Source organism: Mobula hypostoma, chromosome 7 (genome assembly GCF_963921235.1).
Source record: "Mobula hypostoma chromosome 7, sMobHyp1.1, whole genome shotgun sequence".
NCBI classification, from domain to species: Eukaryota; Metazoa; Chordata; class Chondrichthyes; order Myliobatiformes; family Myliobatidae; genus Mobula; species Mobula hypostoma.
Window position 1 is genome coordinate 140765632 of NC_086103.1, and position 25423 is coordinate 140791054.

General features: G+C 42.4%; 1 protein-coding gene across 2 annotated transcripts in view; it reads right to left on the reverse strand.

Moving 5' to 3' along the window:
- LOC134349594 (rho GTPase-activating protein 20-like) overlaps positions 1 to 25423 on the reverse strand; it is a 113562-nt gene that overhangs the window by 18890 nt on the left and 69249 nt on the right. For both annotated transcript variants that reach the window (XM_063054152.1, XM_063054154.1), the window contains exons 9-11: positions 20141 to 20329; positions 2109 to 2287; positions 478 to 639 (exon numbers count right to left, since the gene is read on the reverse strand). In XM_063054152.1, the coding sequence (XP_062910222.1) occupies positions 478 to 639; positions 2109 to 2287; positions 20141 to 20329 (530 nt within the window). The remainder of the gene's footprint in view (positions 1 to 477; positions 640 to 2108; positions 2288 to 20140; positions 20330 to 25423) is intronic.

Consider the following 25423-nt stretch of genomic DNA (forward strand, 5'->3'; position numbering starts at 1 on the left):
GGCTACTTCACCCCTTAATTCTGCTTTGCCATTCTAAAAGGTCATATTGATCTTCCAGCTCAAACATCATTGCTCCTATATCTAAGGGAATCAAAGAATACAGGAACCAGGGGAGAAAGCAGAAGGGTTGGAGGATGAACCATGATTTTATGGAAACCAGCTCAAATGACTACGGGGACGGATTCTGCTGTTTCTTATGTTCATGTGTTCCTAACTGACATCAAGTATTTGTTCCCCGATGGGGAATTTTCCTTCCAACAGAGAATCGACTGGCTTTGCCTTACCTTGTTGGTTCTTACTCTTTTGTAATTGGGAGGTTAGTATTCAAAATGATTAGTGCAGATCCCATGTTTTTACCGATCACTGTTGTTCAAACCCACTTTACCTCAAGCTACTCAATCCCGATTTATCATCAAAATTCACCTTCACTCTGAAAATGGAAATAAAAGGTAACTTGGATTTTGTGCGCACACATACTTTGAACACTGCAGCAGTCACAAACACAGATTCACCGGCCAAGTGCACTGCAGCTCCAGCATTCAGCTTCTCCTTCAATTCTTTGCAGGATTTAGCATTTGCTGAGCGTCTGAAAATGCCCCTGGTGTATGGTCCTTCATGAAATAAAAAGAAGAGCATATCCTGAAATGTCAAGAAGAAAGTAAAAGAATCATGAGGGGTATCTGAATATCCCTTTAACCCACTAATTCAATGCAACCAATACCTATATCTGGCATTGATAACATACAGACATTTAATTTTACACAGAGAGACATCCGATGGCTGACATTTGGATTTCATAATAACAACCAAGTCTAATAACATCAGTTTCATTCTCTCAGCTAATGTGTCGTCCATTACCTAGGTTAGGTTGAATGATAGATTATGTGACTACAGACTGGAAAACCAAGCCCATTGGCTTCATTTCAATCCTAAATGTTTTCTCACTGTGAATAAGATTGCTTAGGTTATCTTGTTTGACCAGAACTGAATCTAATCATTATAAAGATCATTTCCACATTTTTAATTATGCTATTCTGTACTCTTATGCCACCAAAAGCCTTATTCACCTTGAAAAATCAATTATATTCAATTTATATACATAATCAATAAATTATACAACAGATTAGTGTTTAGAAATTAGTGAAAGGTCAATGAATAAAATTTCTCTTTAATTATTGTGTACTTGCATTTTTTATTCAATCAAAATGAATCATTCAGGATTGAATAATATTACCCTTTGCAATTATAACAATAATATTCACAATTCTAAATACAGGAGCCTTTGATAGTCACTATTTACTTTACATGACGTTTCTGTGGGTTTCCTCCGAGTGCTCCGGTTTCCTCTCACAGTCCAAGATGTACTGGTTTGTAGGTTAATTGGTCATTGTAAATTGTCCTGTGAGGTTAGGGTTAAATTGACGGTTGCTAGGCAGCACTGCTCGAAGGGCTGGAAGGGCCTATTCCTCACTGTATCTCAGTAAGTAAATAATGCTGATCATTTAATCTTGTCTTTAACTATAATGTACTACTAATCAGTATTGGGAGCAGTTAACTCAACACAGATGGAACTGTATTTGGAGCCTTTCTTGTATTCCAGAAATAGTTATCTCCTGAACAACAAATTAAAATGGTTACCAGTCAATATCTAATTCCTGCCTTTCAGAGTTTCCATTCACATTGACAACTACTACTTCCTTCTTCTCGGGTTCCAAGGAAATAGTTCCACACAAGATGTTGGATTCACATCCAGGGAAACAACATGGAAGTTCAAGTTCCATTTCCATTAGTTCCTCCCTGACTCATGACAGAACTATTATGAGGAAATTACATGATAAAGAATGCATGCTATCAACGAAACAAATGATGGAATTTCTTTTCATTCGATACAAATAAAGCAAGTAACACCCAATTTGCACATTATTCAAATGCCATAATGATATTGTTCCTGTATTATTAATCTTTCACAAGTTCATCTCTTTAATGGCCAAAAAAATTCTCTCAAAAATTACCTTCCTTCTACGTTGTAACCCGGCACAGTGACACATTGTAAAACGGAGTGATGATAAATTGTCTTTCCTCCCCATTATATAACATTTGTCACTTACCATTATAGGCTTTGGGAAATTGTCATTCTCACAAATGGTTGACAGAGGAAGGCCAAATAGTCCTCTTGGTGTTATGGAAGTATGGGATGTAGGCATGTTTTCTAAATGAATGCCAGAACCACGCTTGAAAGCCCAGTTCATAATTGATCTTTTCCTTTTGCATTGCTTTTGACTTGGATCTATGGAAAGAACAAAAAATAGCAAAAGGTAAACGAATCTTCTTGAAAAGATCATCTGCAAATCATATTTTCACACTTGCTTGTAAAAGTTGCTACGGTTACTTTAAAAATTGCACGATTGTTAACATCTCGATGGCTAGGTGCTACTGTAAGATTTGACAGATGTGCTGTAAAAAAACTACTTTGTTTCATGGTAAGGTGTGGCACATTCAGATGCAGCATCTTCTCTAGAGCTGACCAAAGGTGTTTTTGTCTTTCTTAAATATCTGTTTTACAATCACAAAACGAGGCTGGACATTAAGTAGTTCAAATATTGCAGACCTACCCTTGTTGCTTGTTGGCAGAAGAGCTGGAGGAGCTGGTCTTGGTGCAGGCCATGTTGCTGCTTGCGCCAGAGTCAGTGTGTGAAGGCAGTCTGCAGGTTAACAGCAAGTGATTGTCTTGGACATTTCTCTTGCCATCACAAGACCCTGTTTGACATTGGTAATGTAAAATACTGCAAGTCCAGTTCATTGATTTATTAGTGAGACCAATGGTGGGGGAGTAGAGTGGCCTCGGATGTACCAAGGACTTGGCCTCATGCCGCGGGCTTGCCTGTTACAGCAGCCCAGGAGGGGAGATGCCAGAGGCGGTGTGGTGCAGCATCTATGGTGGACTGGGGGCAAGCCCTTCATATTAGTGCTGCCCTCCAGTGTTCACAAACTGGATTGCATGCATGCGTGCCTGTGGATTGCTGAGAGCTGCTTATTCTTTCCGGCAACATCCGCACACCATCAATTTACAGGGCATGTCACTCAGGGACTTGGGCTACATTTGTTTTTGTGTGACTATATGTTTACTTCTATCTTATAAGTACTATATGTGCTTTATACTGTGTATGACTGTTGGTACTGTGTTTTGTACCTTGGCTCTGGAGGAACAATGTTTCGTTGGCTGTGTTCATGGGTATTCATCTATGGTTGAATCATAATTAAACTTGAACTTGAAATTAAATCATGATTTCACTAATTAAGTGACAAATTTCACAAATAACAAGAACAGTTATTAAGCAATACAGCTGCATTTGAGTGTCATGTAATCAAACATTTTTTTAAAATCTAGAATCATAATCCTGAAAGGGTAAGTCATGTATATTTAAAAGCCTAACATAAGTAAGTCTCTGGTGAATGAAAATAATGCACATCAAATATTAAAACGTACTGTTTACAACCCTGCTTTTTAATCTCTTCATCAGAGTATCGCTTTGAAATGTTGAAACAGACTGGTTATACATTTTGTATCAGTACTGTCATTGCTGCATTAAAACTATATGGTATAACAAAGGTAAGGAGTAACTATGATGATGATAATGGTATACGATAATGGTGTAGAGGACATGGGTTTAGGGTGAGGGGGGAAAAGTTTAAAGGGAACATTGGGGGGGGCTTCTTCACACAGAGGGTGGTGGGAGTGTGGAATGAGCTGCCAGACGAGGTGGTAAATGCGGGTTCTTTTTTAACATTTAAGAATAAATTGGACAGATACATGGATGGGAGGTGTATGGAGGGATATGGTCCGTGTGCAGGTCAGTGGGACTAGGCAGAAAATAGTTCAGCACAGCCAAGAAGGGCCAAAAGGGCTGTTTCTGTGCTGTAGTTTCTATGGTTTCTATGGTTTCTATGGTTACAAGGAAGTTATCTCACACTGCTTGAGCTTTACGTCTGCAGAGTGCCTATAATGGGAAAAGTACTTCCAGATAGTTGTGTTGCCTCATGACCTTAGTAATGTGGGAACTTTTCCTATCTGTCAGCATTCCAGTCAAATCAATACCTGGATCAAATTGACCAAATTGGCAACAGTCCAATACATAGATAAATTGTAATCTGGGTGCCATTTTTCTGTGGCTTTGCATTAGAAAACTGCATTAAGTCTCCATTCATATGGAGCAGTTCAAATCCACCTCTAAGATCAAGTTACAAAGCACATAATCATTTTTAAAATATCAGCAACACATTGTTATTAATCTATTTGGAAAAAAATCAAAAAATGAATTTGAACATTCAAGTTGCTGCTGTCTGGAAAACGGATGACCTCATCAAACATGACAGATCCATTTCTGGAGCATAACACAAAATGAACTTCAACAGATTTGCAAAAAGTTCCATCATCTGTGAATTTTTAAACATTTACTTTCTAAACATTTCTGTACATTCTCCAAAGCTCAGAAGAGAATCCAGGAACTGATAATCCCATGTATTTTTCATTTCATATTTCCACACTTCGAAAGGCATACTTAGCTGCATGCTTTGGGGAATATCTATCAGCTCCAGGCTGTTGAAGGATAATTCCAGCACGACCATTCCCAATGGTAGATTTGTAAAGGAGTGGCAGTACTGAACACTGAAAGGGAGGCTGACAGGCAGTAAGGGAAGCTTCAGAGTGCATCAAGCTCCAGAACTGCAATGGAAAATAGTGGGAGTGAACAATTCCCTTAGACTGCAGCCAAAGCCAAGATCATAGCTCTGTGGATGTGTTATTATGTGTGCATAATAAAGTTCCCAGTGGACAATGCCAGGAGCTCACCCGGAACTGGAAGCTACAACGGTGACCAGTTCAGTGATGAAATGTTCTAACGTAAACCCACACCAAGTTTGTCTTTATTCAGAACAAACATAATCAGAAGATGGCGTGAGGTCCAAGCACAGAGAGTAAATGAATACCATGCGTGACTGAGAAAGTAACTATGTGAGTATGAAAGGTGCTAGCAGCAAGTGAGGTTGGACCCTAGTTACGATGGAAAGAAGGTGGCCAGCGAGGTGAGAGAGCACGTCATTCCCGAAGTTCAGCAGTCACCAGATTCACCAAGAGAGATTCAGGTTCGAGGCTGAGAGTTCCTGTCATGGATAAGCTAAGTATTCCCGCACCTATGCAGTTTACCCGCAATCTAAATGATAACTGAAAATGCTTCAAACAGCGATTCAATGTACGTTCAGCTGCTAGTGCAGCAGGAAGGACAGATGAAAAATTGAAAGTGTCTATTTTTCTTTGGACATCTGTAACAGCCTTCAAATTGATGAGGCAGATTTTACGTTGGTCTCTCTAATGACAAAATTTGAGGAGTAATTTGTCCCAAGTAAAAACATCACATTTCAGAGATAGAAGTTTATTTCCTGTGACCAGAAACAAGGTATTAGCTTCAACAAATACTTAGCTGAGCTTCACACACTGTGAATTAGAAGATTTGAGAAACTCACCAGTTAGAGACAGAATAGTTTGCCGAATTCCAGATAATGGGCTCAGAGAAAGACTGCTGCATGAAAAAAATTTGATGCTAGAAAAGATTGGACAGGGCAGCGGAGACCACATGAGCACAAGCTAAGGAGCTGCACAGGGCAGACACAACAGTGCATGCTGTGAAAACAGGGCAGTACAGCACAAAGTATTTCCCAAAGCAACACTGAAGCAAGCAGGAAGGCTCAAACAGTAAGTGCAGCAAATGTGGAGGGAGTCACATTCCAAAGACGTGTCTTGCTTATGAAAAGTGCTGCAACAATTGTGGGAAGAAGAATCATTTTGCAAAGTGCTGCAAAGCTGGGGCTACCAAGAGAAAGGTGCACACGGTTGTTGAGGAAATGGAGGAATTCTTTGTGGATTCTCTACAGACTGCCGGTTGCTGGTCAAACAGAATGGACTGTCTCAGTGACTGTGAATGAGACAGTAATTCCATTCAAGCTTGACACCGGAGCCCAGATGAATCTGTTATCCATGGATGATTACAAGACTCTCACAGTAAGGTTTACCCAGTGAAGTTAAAAGTGTTTGGCTACACTGGAGAGAACGTTCCAGTAAAAGGGAGCTGTATAGTGACCTTCAAGCACAAGGGGTAGCTTCTAAAGGCACAGTTGCTGATGGTGGAAACAGAGTACAGCCAGTATTAGGTCTGAGAGCATGTGAAAAGCTCAACCTGGTGAAAAGAGTTTTTTGTAGTGGCTTCACAGACCAAAGATGGCCATACAACACTCATGGAAGGGTACGCAGATGTCTTTGAGGGCTCAAATGCTTACCTGGTGTACACAAAATCCATGAAGATGAGACAGTGACTCCTGTTGTCCATGCATGCGGTAAAGTTCCATTTGCATTTGGGCAAACTTAAACAAAAACTGGCACGCAAGGAACGGATGAATGTCATGCAGAAAACTGAAGAAGCAGCAGATTGCTCACTGGTCAATGTGCACAAGAAAATTGGAACATTTCAGATACACCTGGACCCAAGAGATCCTAATAGAGCCATCCGGAGAGCATTTTAAATTGCCAGCATGGGAGAAAAACATGTCCCAGTTTGCAGGTGCCAAGTGGTTTAGCAAGCTCGATGCATCATCTGGGCTTTGGCAAGTTTGAGACTGTATACTTATAATAGACCATAGGGAAAAATATCACTCTCTTCAGCTACATATGGGATTCTATTCAGAATGCTACCATAAAACTATCTACATGATCTTTGAGGGCATACCTTGTGTCAAGACTGGGGGTCCGCCAAGGATGAGCATGATACACAACTCAGACAAGTGCTTGATGTGACACGGAATGTCAATTTGAATTTAAATGAAGAGGAATATCAGTTTGGCGTTAAGACACTGATCTTCGTAGGAGATGTCATATCTGAAGAGGAAGTGAAGCCTGACCCAGGAAAGAGGTCAGCCATTGAAAACATAGGGAGGCCCTATGAGTTATACAGCTCTCGTTACATGCATGTGCAGTTCAACTCTTTGAGTGATTATGCAGAAAGTTTGAAGATAATAACTCATCTCCTTCTACCTTGGGCCACAAACTTATCAATCACCACTGCAGTGGACCGCTTTCTGGAGGTCCAAGACACCGACTTCTACGAAGAAGGGATCCGTATGCTCCACGACCGCTGGACTAAGCGTGTAAATGTAGGAGGGGACTATGCTGAAAAATAAATATGCTAGGTTTTCTAAAATTGACTCCTTCTACCTTAGGCCATGAACTTATCAATTACCCCTCATATGATCTACACTCCTAGAAAATATATGTTTGCTATTGATTTGTTGTCAAGCAGTCAACAAGAAAGAAAAGAGTGACTAGGAGATTAATGCTGATTAAAGGCCTATGTGAACGTGATTGTCCCCACCCCTTCCAGTATCTCCTAATAGAACAGGGAAGATTATGAAAGCAACAGGGACAGATGAAATAATGAAAGAACTCAAAAATACAATATGGAAAGGATGGCTAGCAGCTAAGAATGACTGTCCAATGTTTACTTGGGGTTACTGGGCGTGCAGAGCTGAACTGTCAGCAGCAGAAGATATGGTCTTCAAAAGGAACAGGTTTGTGATTCCGGTGTTGCTACGCAAGGAAATGCTCCAGAAGATACATGAAGGGCATCCTGGTGAGGAAAAATGTAAACAAAGACCTGTGATTTATGTACTGGCCAAGAATGAACCAAGACATCAACCAGATCACTGCTTCATGTGAAACATGCCTTACCAACATACCAAAGCAGCAAGCAGAACCACTTACACCACACCCTGTACCAGACAGGCTGGAATTCAAAGTTGGAGTGGATCTGTTTGATTGTAATGGGAAAAGTCATATTGTTGTAACAGACTACTTCCCCAATTAACCAGAGGTTGCAACACTGCAATCAACATCCAGCAAAGCGATCATCACCTTCCTGAAATCTGTGTTTGCGAGGCATGGAGTTCCATGTGAAGTGGAATCAGACAATGGTCCACAATCCTCAAGATGTGAAGTTGAGTCCTTTACCAATGATTGGAGGGTTTCAACATCAAGCCCATATCAACCAAAATCTAACAACCTAGCAAAAGTTCCAGTCAAAGTAGTGAAGGGCCTCATGAAGAAAGTTCAAGATGGACGAGAGGATTTCCACAAAATGCTAATGATTTACAGAAGTGTACCACTCCAGAATGGCCCTTCACCAGCTCAAGCGCTGATGGGTTGACGCATACGTACTAAACTTCCAATGTACGAAAACCTGTTGCCACCTAAAGGAGCGTAGAAGGTCAAATTGGCTAAAATGAAAAAAAAAAACAGGAACGGTATCACGACAAGACTGCAGAAAGCCTACCTGGACCTGAAGCCTGGAGATCCAGTATGAATCCAAGATCACAATTCAGGCACATGGTCCATGCAAAGATATGTGCAAGAAGTAGTAGCACCGCATTCCTACCAGATCCAGATGGAGCAAGGGACACCTCTGAGAAGGAACTGCATGGATTTATGACCATAAGCTCCAACCCATAGCTGTGATGCGCCATCTGTCAGTACACCAAAGGGGCCAGCGTATGTGAAAAAAGAACACGTTGATCAGAGTTCTCAGAGAGACACAAATATTAACACATCAAATGAAAGCAATACATCTATGGAAACAAATAGCAGTCAAAAAAGGACCATTAAACCACCTCAGAGACTGATTGAAAGTGGCTAAATCGATAAGGGACTGTGGTTGCTCTTTACAATTGAGGTTAAAATGTTGAACATTTGAAATTTTGAATAAAAGAAAAGAGACTGGTTATGCAATGTAGATATCTTTGTTGGAAAGGATAATTTTCCTTGCAGGTTTATGAGGACATAGTATTGTGTTCATTTTTCTTTAAAGGGGGAAGATGTGTTATTATGTGTGCATAATAAAGAACTTCAGTTTCCAGGGGGCAATGCAAGTGGTTCATCTGGAACCGGAAACAACGAGGGCGATTTGACAGGATTGAGCAGCAGTTCAGCAATAAAAAGTTCTAAGTAAACCCACACTAAGTTTGTCTCTATTAAGATGAAACTTAACAGTGGATGGCTCATCTGCACAAGGAGAAAGGAGCAAGAGTCCATGGCTAAGAAGTTTTAAGAGACTCAACAATGAGAAAAATAGACAGGTACTCAGCAGCCTTGGACTTAAATACAGCATGTTGTACTGCTTCCCAGGTGCTAAAGTCAGAGGTGTCATAGATGTTTGCAGGGAACTTAAAGGGGAAGGATAAATAGTCAGAGGTTGTGGTTCACATTGGTACTAAGAGTCGAGGTCCTATTACCAGGATTTTCCAAAGGTCCTTTGTTCTACCATAGCCTCCAGTGTGTCCAGTTTGACTCCTATAACAGAGGCAGCCTTTATAATCAATTTATTGAGCCTGTGATAGGGTAATATCAGTGCCTATGATAGGATAAACTGGAGTGAGAGTGGGGAATAAGCCGTAAACAACTCAGCAGGCCGGGCAGCATCTATGAAAAAGATTTATTAGATAATGTTTTGGGCCGAGACCCTTCATCAGGTCCTGAAGAATAGATCCATAGATGCTGCCTGGCCTGCTGAGTTCCTCCAGCATTTTGTGTGTGTTGCTTTGGATTTCCAGCATCTGCAGATTTTCTCTTGTTTCTGATGTGGATGCTAAGCTTGGTTAATGAGTTGCGCAGTGCAGAGCATGGCCTGTGACAGAGATTTGCCAGTGGTATGCTGGATGATCAGGACATCAATGGATAAGATTACTCATTTGGCTAGAGGAACAGCAGAGTGTGTCACAACCACGGATTCGGCAGTGCAGCAGATTTGGCAGTTGAGCTCGTGAATGTGCACATGTCAGCTAATTATTATTTCATTGTGATAGTATTTAACTCCATTCATTCCGTCATAGTGTTTGTCGAGACTTGAACCCAGGTCAGGACACAGAAACACTTCACTGCCTGCAATCTGCCTTGCCTGAGAAATTGGACTGTTGAGTCAACTGAATCTGAAGACTAGCGGTATTCGTTTTATTCTTAGTTGTTCTTTTCAGCCGCAGTGTAGGCTTTGTTTTCCATTTGAGAATTTTAGTTAATGGCCCTGTTTGGCCTAGCATTTATTGTTCTCTTTCCCTTTAACACTGTTCGCATTAAAGTCTGTGAACTATCGACCTGCTTCAATGTCTCTCCCTCTGCACTTGGGCCATATCTGACCAGGTGACAGGGTGAGGCTAATGGAGTGGCTGATGATTGAAGCATTACCATTGTATTTTAAGATGATACCAAAGTAAAAGATAGTTTTGAGAGAGAAGACACAAAACAAAGAAGGTCCTTTCTAAGTATAATCTATCCACAGCTTTATGTCATTTTGATTATATGACATTTGTATGGAGTAAGTAAAGTTGAAGGTAGTCTTATTATCCGAAAAGCCAAAAAATTTAAGCTGACATTCAGCACAGTATTGAGGGGCTGTTTTGGATATTCTGGACTGCTTAGTGCTGAAACTAAAAACTTCCACTTCAGTCTCATCCGACCACAAGACCTTCTTCCACATCTTCACGGTATCTTCAAACTGACATTTTGCAAAGTCTTTATGGCCAAGGAGTTACTTTTTTTTAAGTGGAGGTAGCATCAGGCTGGGGAGATGCTTTTCAGCAGCAGGCACTGGAAACCTGGTCAGGATTGATTAGAAGATGAATGCTGCTAAATACAGAGAGATCAATCCTGGATAAAAGCCTGCTAGACTCTGCCAGAAAGCTTAAACTAGGGAGGAAGTTTGTCTCTCAGCAAGACAATGAGCCAAAGGGCAGTGCCAGAACAACCATAATGAAGTGGTATCAAATGAAGAAAATTGATTCCTTGAGTGGCCCAGTCAGAGTCCTGACCTTAAGCCAATCAAACATCTCTGGCAAGACCTCAAGATTGCTGTCTGCTGCCACTTCCCAACTAACCTGGCACAGCTAGAGCAAATTTGCAGGAAGCAATGGGCGAATCTTGCTCCATCACGTTGTGCAAAGCCAATAGAGACTTATTCAGAAAGACTACTGGTTGTAATAACTGAGAGAAGTGGTTCAACTAAATACTGTACTGAGCAAAGGGGGATAAATACTTTAGAACCACTAACCTTTCAGTTTTGAATTTTTAATTTTTCATGCTTTACTATTTTCCCAGTTTTTAGGGCTCTACTGTGAAAAAAAAGAAGCACATGGTTCACAAGTAGAAATTCCTAGTTAAATTGATCAAAATTCCTGGGGGTGAATACTTTTTCAAGGCACTGTAGTATAGTCTAACCGGATAGAAATGAGAGATTTTCATTGCATCTTGGTACATGTGTAAATAACACACCAATTACCAAATACCAATGCCTTACAATAAAAACAACAGGAATTCTGCAGATGCTGGAAATTCAAGCAACACACATCAAAGTTGCTGGTGAACGCAGCAGGCCAAGCAGCATCTATAGGAAGAGGCGCAGTCGACGTTTCAGGCCGAGACCCTTCGTCAGGACTAACTGAAGGAAGAGTGAGTAAGGGATTTGAAAGCTGGAGGGGGAGGGGGAGATGCAAAATGATAGGAGAAGACAGGAGGGGGAGGGATAGAGCCGAGAGCTGGACAGGTGATAGGCAAAAGGGGATACGAGAGGATCATGGGACAGGAGGCCTAGGGAGAAAGACGGGAGGGGGGGTGACCCAGAGGATGGGCAAGAGGTATATTCAGAGGGACAGAGGGAGAAAAAGGAGAGTGAGAGAAAGAATGTGTGCATAAAAATGAGTAACAGCTGGGGTACGAGGGGGAGGTGGGGCCCAGCGGAAGTTAGAGAAGTCAATGTTCATGCCATCAGGTTGGAGGCTACCCAGATGGAATATAAGGTGTTGTTCCTCCAACCTGAGTGTGGCTTCATCTTTACAGTAGAGGAGGCCGTGGATAGACATGTCAGAATGGGAATGGGATGTGGAATTAAAATGTGTGGCCACTGGGAGATCCTGCTTTCTCTGGCGGACAGAGCGTAGATGTTCAGCAAAGCGGTCTCCCAGTCTGCGTCGGGTCTCACCAATATATAAAAGGCCACATCGGGAGCACCGGACGCAGTATATCACCCCAGTCGACTCACAGGTGAAGTGATGCCTCACCTGGAAGGACTGTTTGGGGCCCTGAATGGTGGTAAGGGAGGAAGTGTAAGGGCATGTGTAGCACTTGTTCCGCTTACATGGATAAGTGCCAGGAGGGAGATCAGTGGGGAGGGATGGGGGGGACGAATGGACAAGGGAGTTGTGTAGGGAGCGATCCCTGCGGAATGCAGAGAGAGGGGGGGAGGGAAAGATGTGCTTAGTGGTGGGATCCCGTTGGAGGTGGCGGAAGTTACGGAGAATAATATGTTGGACCCGGAGGTTGGTGGGGTGGTAGGTGAGGACCAGGGAAACCCTATTCCTAGTGGGGTGGTGGGAGGATGGAGTGAGAGCAGATGTACGTGAAATGGAGGAGATGCGTTTAAGAGCAGAGTTGATAGTGGAGGAAGGGAAGCCCCTTTCTTTAAAAAATGAAGACATCTCCCTCGTCCTAGAATGAAAAGCCTCATCCTGAGAGCAGATGCGGCGGAGACGGAGGAATTGTGAGAAGGGGATGGCGTTTTTGCAAGAGACAGGGTGAGAAGAGGAATAGTCCAGATATTCCTCTTCTCACCCTGTCTCTTGCAAAAACGCCATCCCCTTCTCACAATTCCTCCGTCTCCGCCGCATCTGCTCTCAGGATGAGGCTTTTCATTCTAGGACGAGGGAGATGTCTTCATTTTTTAAAGAAAGGGGCTTCCCTTCCTCCACTATCAACTCTGCTCTTAAACGCATCTCCTCCATTTCACGTACATCTGCTCTCACTCCATCCTCCCACCACCCCACTAGGAATAGGGTTTCCCTGGTCCTCACCTACCACCCCACCAACCTCCGGGTCCAACATATTATTCTCCGTAACTTCCGCCACCTCCAACGGGATCCCACCACTAAGCACATCTTTCCCTCCCCCCCCTCTCTGCATTCCGCAGGGATCGCTCCCTACACAACTCCCTTGTCCATTCGTCCCCCCCATCCCTCCCCACTGATCTCCCTCCTGGCACTTATCCGTGTAAGCGGAACAAGTGCTACACATGCCCTTACACTTCCTCCCTTACCACCATTCAGGGCCCCAAACAGTCCTTCCAGGTGAGGCATCACTTCACCTGTGAGTCGACTGGGGTGATATACTGCGTCCGGTGCTCCCGATGTGGCCTTTTATATATTGGTGAGACCCGACGCAGACTGGGAGACCGCTTTGCTGAACATCTACGCTCTGTCCGCCAGAGAAAGCAGGATCTCCCAGTGGCCACACATTTTAATTCCACATCCCATTCCCATTCTGACATGTCTATCCACGGCCTCCTCTACTGTAAAGATGAAGCCACACTCAGGTTGGAGGAACAACACCTTATATTCCGTCTGGGTAGCCTCCAACCTGATGGCATGAACATTGACTTCTCTAACTTCCGCTAGGCCCCACCTCCCCCTCGTACCCCAGCTGTTACTCATTTTTATGCACACATTCTTTCTCTCACTCTACTTTTTCTCCCTCTGTCCCTCTGAATATACCTCTTGCCCATCCTCTGGGTCACCCCCCCCCGTCTTTCTTCCCGGACCTCCTGTCCCATGATCCTCTCGTATCCCCTTCTGCCTATCACCTGTCCAGCTCTCGGCTCCATCCCTCCCCCTCCTGTCTTCTCCTATCATTTTGCATCTCCCCCTCCCCCTCCAGCTTTCAAATCCCTTACTCACTCTTCCTTCAGTTAGTCCTGACGAAGGGTCTCGGCCTGAAACGTCGACTGCGCCTCTTCCTATAGATGCTGCTTGGCCTGCTGCGTTCACCAGCAACTTTGATGTATGTTCCTTACAATAAAACCAAGGAGTGCTGGAATTACTAAACAGATCAAGCAGCATCTGTGGATACGGAAAGAGAAACTTGCAGTTCTGATAAGAGGTCATTGATTTGTTTCTCTTCCTTCACAGATGTTGCCTGACTTGCTGAGTATTTCCAGCATCTTCTATTTTATTTCATTCAAAAGCAATTTTCTGCTTTTAGTGAAAACCTTAATACTGATTCAAGCAGGCATCAGAAACTTGGGACACAAGAGAGAATTGCAACACACACACGCAAGCTTCTGGAAGAACTCAGCAAGCCAGGCAGCATTTATGGATAGAAATGATCAGTCAATATTTTGGGCCAAGATCCTTCATCAGGACTTCATGCTTTTTACAATATGCTTCATTACAATACACACATACACCGCATGCTTAACATTGTATATTTAACCAAGGGTAGTGAGGGCAAAAGTGATGATGATGATTGAAAAAGTTCTCTTTTCTGTGAGCATTCAGTTCTGCAAGCAGGATTAAGGAAAACCCCAAGGCATTCTACAAGTATGTGAAGAGCAAGAGGATAAGAAGTGAGAGAATAGGACCGATCAAGTGTGACAGTGGAAAAGTGTGTATGGAACCGGAGGAGATAGCAGAGGTACTTAATGAATACTTTGCTTCAGTATTCACTACGGAAAAGGATCTTGGTGATTGTAGGGATGATTTAGAGTGGACTGAAAATCTTGAGCATATAGACATTAAGAAAGAGGATGTACTGGAGCTTTTTGAAAGCATCAAGTTGGATAAGTCACCGGGACCGGATGAGATATACCCTAGGCTACTGTGGGAGGTGAGGGAGGAGATTGCTGAGCCTCTGGCAATGATCTTTGCAACATCAATGGGGACGGGAGAAGTTCCGGAGGATTGGAGGGTTGCAGATGTTGTTCCCTTATTCATGAAAGGGAGTAGAGATATCCCAGGAAATTATAGACCACTGAGTCTTACTTCAGTGGTTGGTAAGTTGATGGAGAAGGTCCTGAGAGGCAGGATTTATGAACATTTGGAGAGCCATAATATGATTAGGAATAGTCAGCATGGTTTTGTCAAAAGCAGGTCGTGCCTTACAAGCCTGATTGAATTTTTTGAGAATGTGACTGAACACATTCATGAAGGTAGAGCAGTAGATGTAGTGTATATGGATTTCAGCAAGGCATTTGATAAGGTACCCCTTACAAGGCTTATTGAGAAATTAAGGAGATGCGGGATCTAAGGGGACATTGCTTTGTGGATCCAAAACTGGCTTGCCCACAGAAGGCAAAGAGTGGTTGTAGATGGGTCATATTCTGCACGGACGTTGGTGACCAGTGGTATGCCTCAGGGATCTGTTCTGGGGACCCTTACTCTTCGTGATTTTTATAAATAACCTGGATGAGGAAGTGAAGGGATGAGTTAGTAAGTTTGCTGATGACACAAGGGTTGGGGGTGTTGTGGTTAGTCTGGAGGGTTATCAGAAGTTGCTGCGGGACATCGATAGGTTGCAAAACTGGAATAAGAAGTGGCAGATGGAGTTCAACACAGATAAGCGTGAGGTGGTTCATTTTGGTAGGTCAAATTTGATGGCAGAATATAGCATCAATGGTAACACTCTTGGCAGTGTGGAGGATCAGAGGGATCTTACGGTCCAAGTGCATAGGATGCTCAAAGCAGCTGCGCAGGTTGACTCTGTGGTTAAGAAAGCATACAGTGCATTGCCTTTCATCAACCGTGGGATTGAGTTCAAGAGCCGAGAGGTAATGTTACAGCTATATAGGACCCTGGTCAGACCCCACTTAGAATACTGTGCTCAGTTCTGGTCACCTCACTACAGAAAGGATGTGGAAACTATAGAAAGGGTGCAGAAGAGATTTACAAGGATGTTGCCTATATTGGGGAGCATGCTTTATGAGAAAAGGTTGAGTGAACTTGGCCTTTTCTCCTTGGAGTGGCAGAGAATGAGAGGTGACCTGATAGAGGTGTAAAAGATTATTAGAGGCATTGATCGTGTGGATAGACAGAGACTTTTCCCAGGGCTGAAATGGCTAATGCAAGAGGGCATGGGTTTAAGATGCTTGGAAGTAGGTACAGAGGAGATGTCAGGGGTAAGTTTTTTATGCAGAGTGCGTGGAATGGGCTGCTGGTGACAGTGGTGGAGGCAGATACGATAGGGTCTATTAAGAGACTCCCGGATAGGTACATGGAGCTTAGAAAAATTGAGGGCTATAGGTAAGGCTAGGTAATTTCTAAAGAAAGTACATATTTGGCACAGCTTTTTGGGCCGAAGGACCTGTATTGTGCTGTAGGTTTTCTGTGTTTCTATGTTTCTAATTCACTGCACTTCTGTTACCATATTTTAAGCAAAATGCTTCAAAAATTCATATATGGATATTCTGACTCTTTTTCCTCACTAAAGCTATTACTTCCTGCTCAGCCCTTCCCAAATCAACCTTATCACCACCACCACCTTCATTCTTCCTGCCCATCAGGAGTGCTGTCAGTTCAGGACTATTCAGGACATTTACAAAGACAGGTGTGTAGAAGGTGCCCAAAGGATCATTGGGGGCCCGAGTCACCCCAACCACAAACTGTTCCAGCTGCTACCATCCGAGAAATGGTACCGCAGCATAAAAGCCAGTTCCAACAGGCTCTGGGACAGCTTCTTCCAGCAGGTCTCCTACTGTTTAACTCATGCTGACACAACTGTATTTCTATGTTATATTGACTATCCCGTTGTATATTCTATTTATTATAAATTACTATAAATTGAACATTGCACATTTAGAAGGGGATGTAACATAAAGATTTTTTACTCCTCATGTATATGAAGGATGTAAGTAATAAAGTCAATTCAATTCAATTCCAGACATGTCAACACCATAGAACCACAGTCTTTCACTCATGAACACATCTACACCAGAGAAATCAATAAAGACAGCTTAAGTTCAAGCAAATACACCATGTATTTTAATAGTCACTGTGGGGAGATACATTTACACTACAACTGATTTTCTATTGCTTTTAAAGCTGGATAATTTACCACGAGCTGCAGTCATGGTTTACGATCCAAAGAAATTTCAGAAGATGGTATTTTATTTTTCTGGGTGTTTAAAACTGACTTTCAGTGAGGTTCATTTCCTGCTTGGCAGAAAGTTACTGCTGAATTTTCCACAATCCATTAATTGGCAGGAATTTACAAGCAAATTCCTGGTTTCAGAGATATAATGTTTCTCGTCTGATCACAGGTACTGATGATTTGAAAAGCTCTTCTTTGGGGGAGAACATTCCCTGACTGGTTTCTTTATTGCCATTAAAATTAAGATTTTTGGAATAGTTTCTCTATTTTGATGATTGACCTTAGTATCCCAACATAATGCTCACAGTGCATGTATATGACTATGAAACAAATCGTATTGGAAACGCATCCAATGGTCTACATGGAGGAGAATACAGTACGGAGTTTGCCAATTTTGCACCAGAGCTCCCATTTCAGACCTTAAAACTCCAGCAACATAACTGAATAACAGGAGGCAGTGGCAAGAACACACTATCTACATGATATAAAGGAACCAGGGGACAGTTATGAGTCAGATTTTACAGGAAAACAGTTGCGACTCTGATCATAATTGCTGGGATATCTGTGATTCCTACACATGTGCACTCAAATGCAGAAGTCCTGAACTTGCCGCCCACTTTCGTTGCAATTTCCCGTCTGCAATTTGATGCTGGTCTTATGAAGAACAGCAGTCGGTCATAAAGTTACTTCTTTTCCCCCAACACTTAGGCTTGGCTAATCCATTCAAATTACCAACAGCAACTTCAAGATTCGACGAAAGGAAACGCTTTTTAGATGCCTTTAATTGAGGATAAGTGATTGTGTATTTCCAAACTTTTTCATTGTCTTTTAATAGTCGTGACATGTTTTGAATGCCTCTCAATGTTAAAAGTACTCGGAAATCCATCAGGTGTTAAATCACAGTGGACTCCACAAGCACGTACCTGGCACTGACCACTATTTCTGCAGTTCAAACGCTTAGTTCCAAGGTTTCTGTTGCACAAAACTCTTTAATAAACTAATGCCAGATTTCTTCATTCTTTTTGCCAGAAAAAGAAACTTGCTTATGGGTCTGTCTAGGCATGACAATTTCACCCTTCAACCTTCTTCTATCTACAGCCTGCTCCTACAAAATCCTCATCTGAATTGTCTCTATTAAGATCATTTTGCTTTCTATCAAGCTATATTTTACCTTATCCAAGGACAGACCATTTATTCTCGGTGTCTCGTCACAAACACCATCTCCTAAATTCTGAGCAGATCTCTGTGAATATCTTTATCTTTACGATTGTGCTCTTTCTATGTATTAGTTATGAAGGAAAAAATCATGTAATCTCTAGTTATGTCTGAGTATATCTTCAATGGTTTCACCACCCTCTGGCTATTGCTTTATTAATGCCCAGCAGCAACTTTTTTCATGAGTGTAAGGGCCTGCAGATGTACCTAGTTAGACCTTGTTCCGTAGTTAAACTCCATTGTTGTAGATAGTGTAGAGCATTGTCGAAGATTGCAGAGAAACATTGATAGGTTGCAGAAGTGGGCTGAGAAGTGTGAGGTGGTGCACTTTGGAAGGACAAACTCCAAGGCAGAGTACAAAGTAAATGGCAGGATACTTGGTAGTGTGGAGGAGCAGAGGGATCTGGGGGTACATGTCCACAGATCCCTGAAAGTTGCCTCACAGGTAGATAGGGTAGTTAAGAAAGCTTATGGGGTGTTAGCTTTCATAAATCGAGGGATAGAGTTTAAGAGTCGTGAGGTAATGATGCAGCTCTATAAAACTCTGGTTAGGCCACACTTGGAGTATTGTGTCCATTTCTGGTCGCCTCACTATAGGAAGGATGTGGAAGCATTGGAAAGGGTACAAAAGAGATTTACCAGGATGCTGCCTGGTTTAGAGAGCATGGATTATGATCAGAGATTAAGGGAGCTAGGGCTTTAATCTTTGGAGAGAAGGAGGATGAGAGGAGACATGATAGTGGTATACAAGATATTAAGAGGAATAGATAGAGCGGATAGCCGGCGCCTCTTCTCCAGGACACCACTGCTCAATACAAGGGGACATGGCTTTGAGGTAAGGGGTGGGAAGTTCAAGGGGGATATTAGAGGAAGGTTTTTTACTCAGAGAGTGGTTGGTGTGTGGAATGCACTGCCTGAGTCAGTGGTGGAGGCAGATACACTAGTGAAATTTAAGAGACTACTAGACAGGTATATGGAGGAATTTAAGGTGGAGGGTTATATGGGAGGCAGGGTTTGAGGGTTGGCACAACAATGTGGGCCGAAGGGCTTGTACTATGCTGTACTATTCTATGTTCTATGTTCTATATGTTCCTTCCAACTTGAGAGGAAAGTCAGAAGAGAAAATGGAGCTTAAGTAGGCAGCAGGGAAGGCCAGTGAGTGCCATGCAACCTGTATGTCTGCGTTTGAGCTGTGAGAATGAGAATGCTGACAGTATGTGAGTATGTGGTAGAGCAGATGACCGTTGGGTATAAGCTTTCATTGAAGAGGATTGTTGGTGACTGAAAGATGCAGTGATAATGATTTGAGCAGTATCAGGAAAGTAGGGTGTGGAAAATGAAGATGCATGCACTTACCTTGACTGCTTATGTAAGATCATTGATTTTCTTGTATTGGATCTTGGGATTGATCTCCGGATCTGCCCATTCCCATTGCCGCAATGATACCCTGGCCCATTCTAAATTCAGATCTTGTTGTCCTCTTTCAACTCATTCTCCAGGGCCTCCAGCACAAGATCCAAAGGGCTTTGGAGAACACACACTCCAATGGACCCAGGAGCTTTGACTAAAGGGCCTATTCAGATCTCAACACCCACCACCACCAAACTGTAATATGTACAAGCTAACTATAACTTAAGCTATGTACTCATGATGTTGAACCCCTGCTGATGTATGAACCAATGAACAGAGGAACTAATTTAGGGTGCATAATACTGAAAACATGGAATAAAATATGCACTCGTATTTAACGTGTTAACTGAATTCTAATCATTAACTGCAGAAAACAGACCATTTTTGGGATGCCCCAACCAGCTGTAGAAAATTAACACATTTCTATTAATATCCATTTTGAGCACAGTCTTACCACCCAATGCAAATAATAAACACATAACCGCATATTGATTTGTTTAACGACCAGGTACTAACCAGCCATGTGCTGGCATGATGCCAGGTGACTTGGCTTTAAGATGAATTGGCACTGCATCTCCACAGGCAGCTGTTCGATAATGAAAGGCCCCTGGAAATCTAGAGGGTAGATTGCGTCCTTGGACCCTTGCGTCTGTCCAGTGGCACTTTGAATGTGACTCATTTTAATACTGAAAGGATATTCATGTCCTGTTGGAAAATAAAGGCACAAGTAACTATCAGTTCCATTCTAGATCCATTTTAGACTTTTAATTCCAGTTATGTTTTGTGTATGATGACAGTGTGTGAAATTGTTTGAAGTGTCAGTGCCGCGTAATATCTCATTTTTCAAACTACAACACTGTTGTACTTTGCCACACATTTTAGATAGAATTAAGATAGAATTAGGAAGTGAAGTTGTTAAGGAAAACAATATGTTAAATTGAAGATGAAAGTATCAGTTTTTATCACTTGAACAGTACCAGTACAATGGTCAGAAAATTGGTACAACCTCACAGTCTTTTGATTCCTATTGTTCTACAAAGAAAATCCATCAACAGGTTCAGATTTTGTTTAAGATTGCTTTCTCTGAAACATTAATATTAAGATCTATTTAACTGCTAGAAATGTCTTAATAAATAAATTAACTAGCTTCTTCCCAGCAGCATTAGGCGTGAACTCATAGTAGAGGCCAAGTTGACCCAAAGCAAAGTCTGTTGAGAGATTTACTAAGAAACATTTAGTGGTACCACTTCTGATTTAAGATTGTTTAATGTCATTCTCAGTGCACAAGTGTAAAGGAGAATAAGTTAATTGTTACTCTGGATCTGATGCAGCACAAGAAAAATCACTTCAAGATAAAGAACACAATAATAAAAAAAAACAGTAAGTATAAATACATAAGGTAATTTATATACATAGGTTGGTTAAAATGATGCTAGGCACAGGAGTGCCTGTGTGTAAGGTGACTCTGACAGGAAATGATAAAGTAGTGGTGCTGGGTGGTGTGGAGGAGTGGGTTAGTGGGTTGAGGTGTTGATCAGCTTTACTGCTCAGAGAAAGTAACTGTTTTTGAGTCTAGTGGTCCTGGCGTGGATGCTATATATCCTTCTTCCTGATGGGGGTGAGCAGCGTGGATTCAAAGTTCAAAGTTCGAAGTATATTTATTATCAAAGTATATATATGTCACCACTTAAAACCCTAAGATTCATTTTCTTGCAGGCATTCACAGTACATGCACAAAGAAAGATAAAATAATGATAATAAATAAACAATAAATATTGAGAACATGAGATGAAGAATCCTTGAAAGTGAGTCCAAGGTTGTGGGAACAGTTAAGAGTTGGGGTGAATGAAGTTGAATGAAGTTATCCCCACTGGTTCAGAAGTCTGATGGTTGAGGAGTAATAACTGTGCCTGGATCTGGTAGTGTGAGTCCTAAGGCTCTTGTACATCCTTCCTGATTGCAGCAGTGAAAAGAGAACATGACCTAGATGGTGGGGGTCCTTGATGATGGATGCTGCTTTCCTGCGATAATGCTCCATGTAGATGTGCTCAATAGTGGGGAGGGTTTTACGTGTGATGGACTGGCTGTTTCCACTATTTTTTGTAGGCTTTTCCATTTAAGGGCATTGGTGTTTCCATACCAGTCTATGATGCAACCAGTCAATATACTCTCCACTGCACATCTATAAAAGTTTGTCAAAGTTTTAGATGGCATGCCAGGTCCTCACAAACTTCTAAGAAAGTAGAGGTGCTGCCATGCTTTCTTTGTAATGACATTTGTGGGACCCAGGACAGAACCTCTGAAATGATACCATTGAGGAATTTAAAGTTGTTGATCCTCTCCACCTCTGATCCCCCATTGAGGACTGGTTTATGGACCTCCAGTTTCCTCTTCCTATAGTCAATAATCAAAGATTCAAAATAGATTTATTATCGAAGCATGTATACAGAATACATCTGAGACTCGTCCTCCCTCTGGCAGCCAGGAAACAAAGAAACACCATGGAACCCATTTAAGAAAACATCCAACCCTAACGTGGCGTGAAAAATGAACAAATTGTACCAATGGCAAAAAATGTGTCAACAGCAAAAGGGTGAGCAAACCACAGAGGATATCGAACACCAAACACAGTTCAGTAGTATTCAGTGTAGCTCAGTTCAGTGCTGCACTGCTAGCCCACTACAGGCCACAGAGCCTTTCTTTGCCGAAGTGCCGCAGTACACATCGATCAAACAGAAAAAATAAGAGTAACCAGAATCCATGCAACATGAACCCTAAAATTCTCCAAAACAAGTCCACAGCTTTGCCAATCAATCTTTGCAATGTGGATCCCAAGTCTCCTGCACTTTCCTCCAACACAGCTAGTGAGTGGGAGAGGAGCAGTCAAACATGGGCAAATGGTGCCGAACACCCGCCCGTCTTCTGCTCTCATCCTCATCGACTTCAACTAACACATCAATCAGAGAGAAGCGATGGAGCTGATCATGAGTTCGCACCCCGTCTCCAGGCCTCCAGGGCTCCAGGCCAAACACTCCGCTCCAAACCTCACCAAACTCCACTGGAGACAGCAAAGTGCAGATTGCTCAGTCAGCCCAAAAACGCATCTTCAAAGTGTAAATCACTGGTTCCAACTGCATGCAGCTTAGAAGCAGAATCCCATCTGAAAGCAGAAGAAAGCGAACTGTCTGAAGGACGCCACTGTTGGTCACTAGCACCATCTTGATCAACTCCTTTGTCTTGCTGACATTGAGTGAGAGGTTGTTTTTGTGGCTTCTTTCAGTCACATTTTCAGTCTCCCTCCTCAGGCAAGAATTGATATGCTTCATCTCCAACCTCTCAAAGCATTTCATCACAGCGGATGTAAGTCATTGAGGCAGACTGCCATCTTCTTCTTGGGCACCAGTATAATTGATGCCTGCTTGAAGCAGTTAGGTACCTCAGACTGACAAAGCAAGATGTTAAAGATATCAGTGAACACTCCAGCCAGTTAATCAGCACAGGTCTTCATTACCAGGCCAGGTACCTGGTCAGGATCAAATGCTTTCCATGGGTTCATCTTCCTAAAGGGTGCTCTCATATCAGCCTCAGAGACTGAAACCACAGAGTAAAGTGGGATCCTTCATGATGTTACTGGCCCTTTACTGACATCTCTCTGTAATATATGTCCTCGATGGTGTGTAGGCTGGTACCAGTGTTGCTTTGGGCAGTTTTGACTACCTGTTGGACAGCCTTCCTGTCTGCCACCACAGTTTCATACCATTTGAAGAATGTGGCGATGCTGCATGTTAGGATCTCTTTACTGCACATCTGTAGAAGAACATGAGTACAAATGTGCATAGTCCAACTTTCTTCAGCCTCCTTGGAAAGTAGAGGAGTTTCCTGATTGTGTAGAATGTGTTCTGGGACCATGAGAGGTTGTGTAAGATGTGCACTCCCAGGAGTTTGAAACTGCTCACAGTTTCCACTGCTGTGCCACCAACTTAAAGAGGGAGGTGAGTGGTGTGAGTTCCCCTGAAGTCGATAACCATCTCCTTTGTTTTGTTGACATTGAGGAAGAGGTTATTTGCCTGGCACCAGGCCTTGGGCTTCTCTATCTCCTCTCCGTAGACCATCTCATCATTGTTGGTAATGAGCCACACCACTGTTGTGTCATCAGCAAACTTAAGCATGATATACTTAGGTGTTTAGCCATGCAGTCAGGAGAATACAAAGCAATGGGATCAGCACACAGGCTGGGGGAGGGGGCACGCATGTTGAGCATGATGGGGAGGGAGGAGTGGCTGTGCAGCCTGACTACCTGAAGTTGGCTGGTTAAGAGGTCCAACACCCAGTTGCACAGTGGTGTATTTAGACCGACAAGTAAGATTTTGTTCGCTAAGGTCTGTAGGACAATAGTGTTGAATGCGAACCGAAATCCAGAAGGAGCTTTCTGATATAAGTGTCCTCGCTTTCCAGGTGTGTCAGGGCCAGGTGCATGACAGATGCTCTGGCATCTGTCGTAGAGCGGTTCTGTTGGTAGGCATATTGGTGGATGTGCAACGTGACAGGAATGGAGTTTTTGATGTGTGCCATCACCAGCTATTCAAAGCACTTCATGATGATTGGTGTCAGTGGCACCGGACGGTAGTCTGAAGATGTAGAGTTCTTTGGTACACAGCTGATGGTGGCTGACTTGAGACATGTGGGGACAGCAATCTGGATGAGTGAAGTGTTGAAGATGTTGGTGAAGACATCGATGATTTGGTGTGCACACATCCTGAGTAATTGGCCTGGGATGTTGTCTAGCCCGGCTGCTGTTACGGACAGTGTCTTGAATCAATTAACTACAACAATAGAAACATTGAAGAACAATTGAGCTACTGCCGTCAGAACCACTTCCTGCAGTCTCAGAGTCAAATCATACAACCACCACAGAGAAAGCTGCAGATCCTGAGGTTGTTTTCACAGCCACAAGTCTCACCTGCCAAGCACAGTGACTCCCCCTTGTCAGGAAAGATATTATCCCACAGGAGTAAGAAATCCTCCACAGTACATAAAAGCATGCAGACATGGTCAAGAGGTTCAGTTGTTGTTCAGAACAAGCATCAACATGGAGAAAAAATATGATCTAAGTGACTTTGACCATGGAATGATTGTTGGTGCCAGATGGAGTTGTTTGAGTATCTCAGAAAATGTGGTTCTTCCCAGATTTTGATACACAACAGTCTTTCGAGTTTACAGAGAATGGTGCAAAAGAAAACAAAAGATCCAGGGAGTAGAAGTTCTATGGGCAAAAGCAACTTGTTAATGAGAAAGGTCAGAGATAAATGGTTCAAGCTGTTAGAAAGGCAACAATAACTCAAATTTCCTGGTGTGCAGAAGAACAGCTCGGAACACATAACACATCGAACCTTGAAGTGGATGGGTTACAGCAGCAGAAGACCACAAACATACACTCAGTAGCTACTTTATTAGGTATAGGAGGTACCTAATAAAGCGACCACTGAGTGTATAACAATATCACTCAAGGATATCAAACTCAGCAGTGAGATACTTTCCTGCTATATATTTTATTAAGCTTCATTCAGAGGACAAAACCCTTTTCAAATCTTTTTATTGCATTATAATCAGTTCAATGAACATATCAATAATAACAATACCAAGAGAACAGGATTACAATCATAGCAATCATATATAAAAACATAAGTTCCAAATATCATATCCTGACAAGTCCACCCGATCTCTTGATAATTGAAACAGGAAAAAGTTCAAAAGATTTGTTCAAGAAAAAAAAAACAAAAAAAAACAAAAATCCCCTAA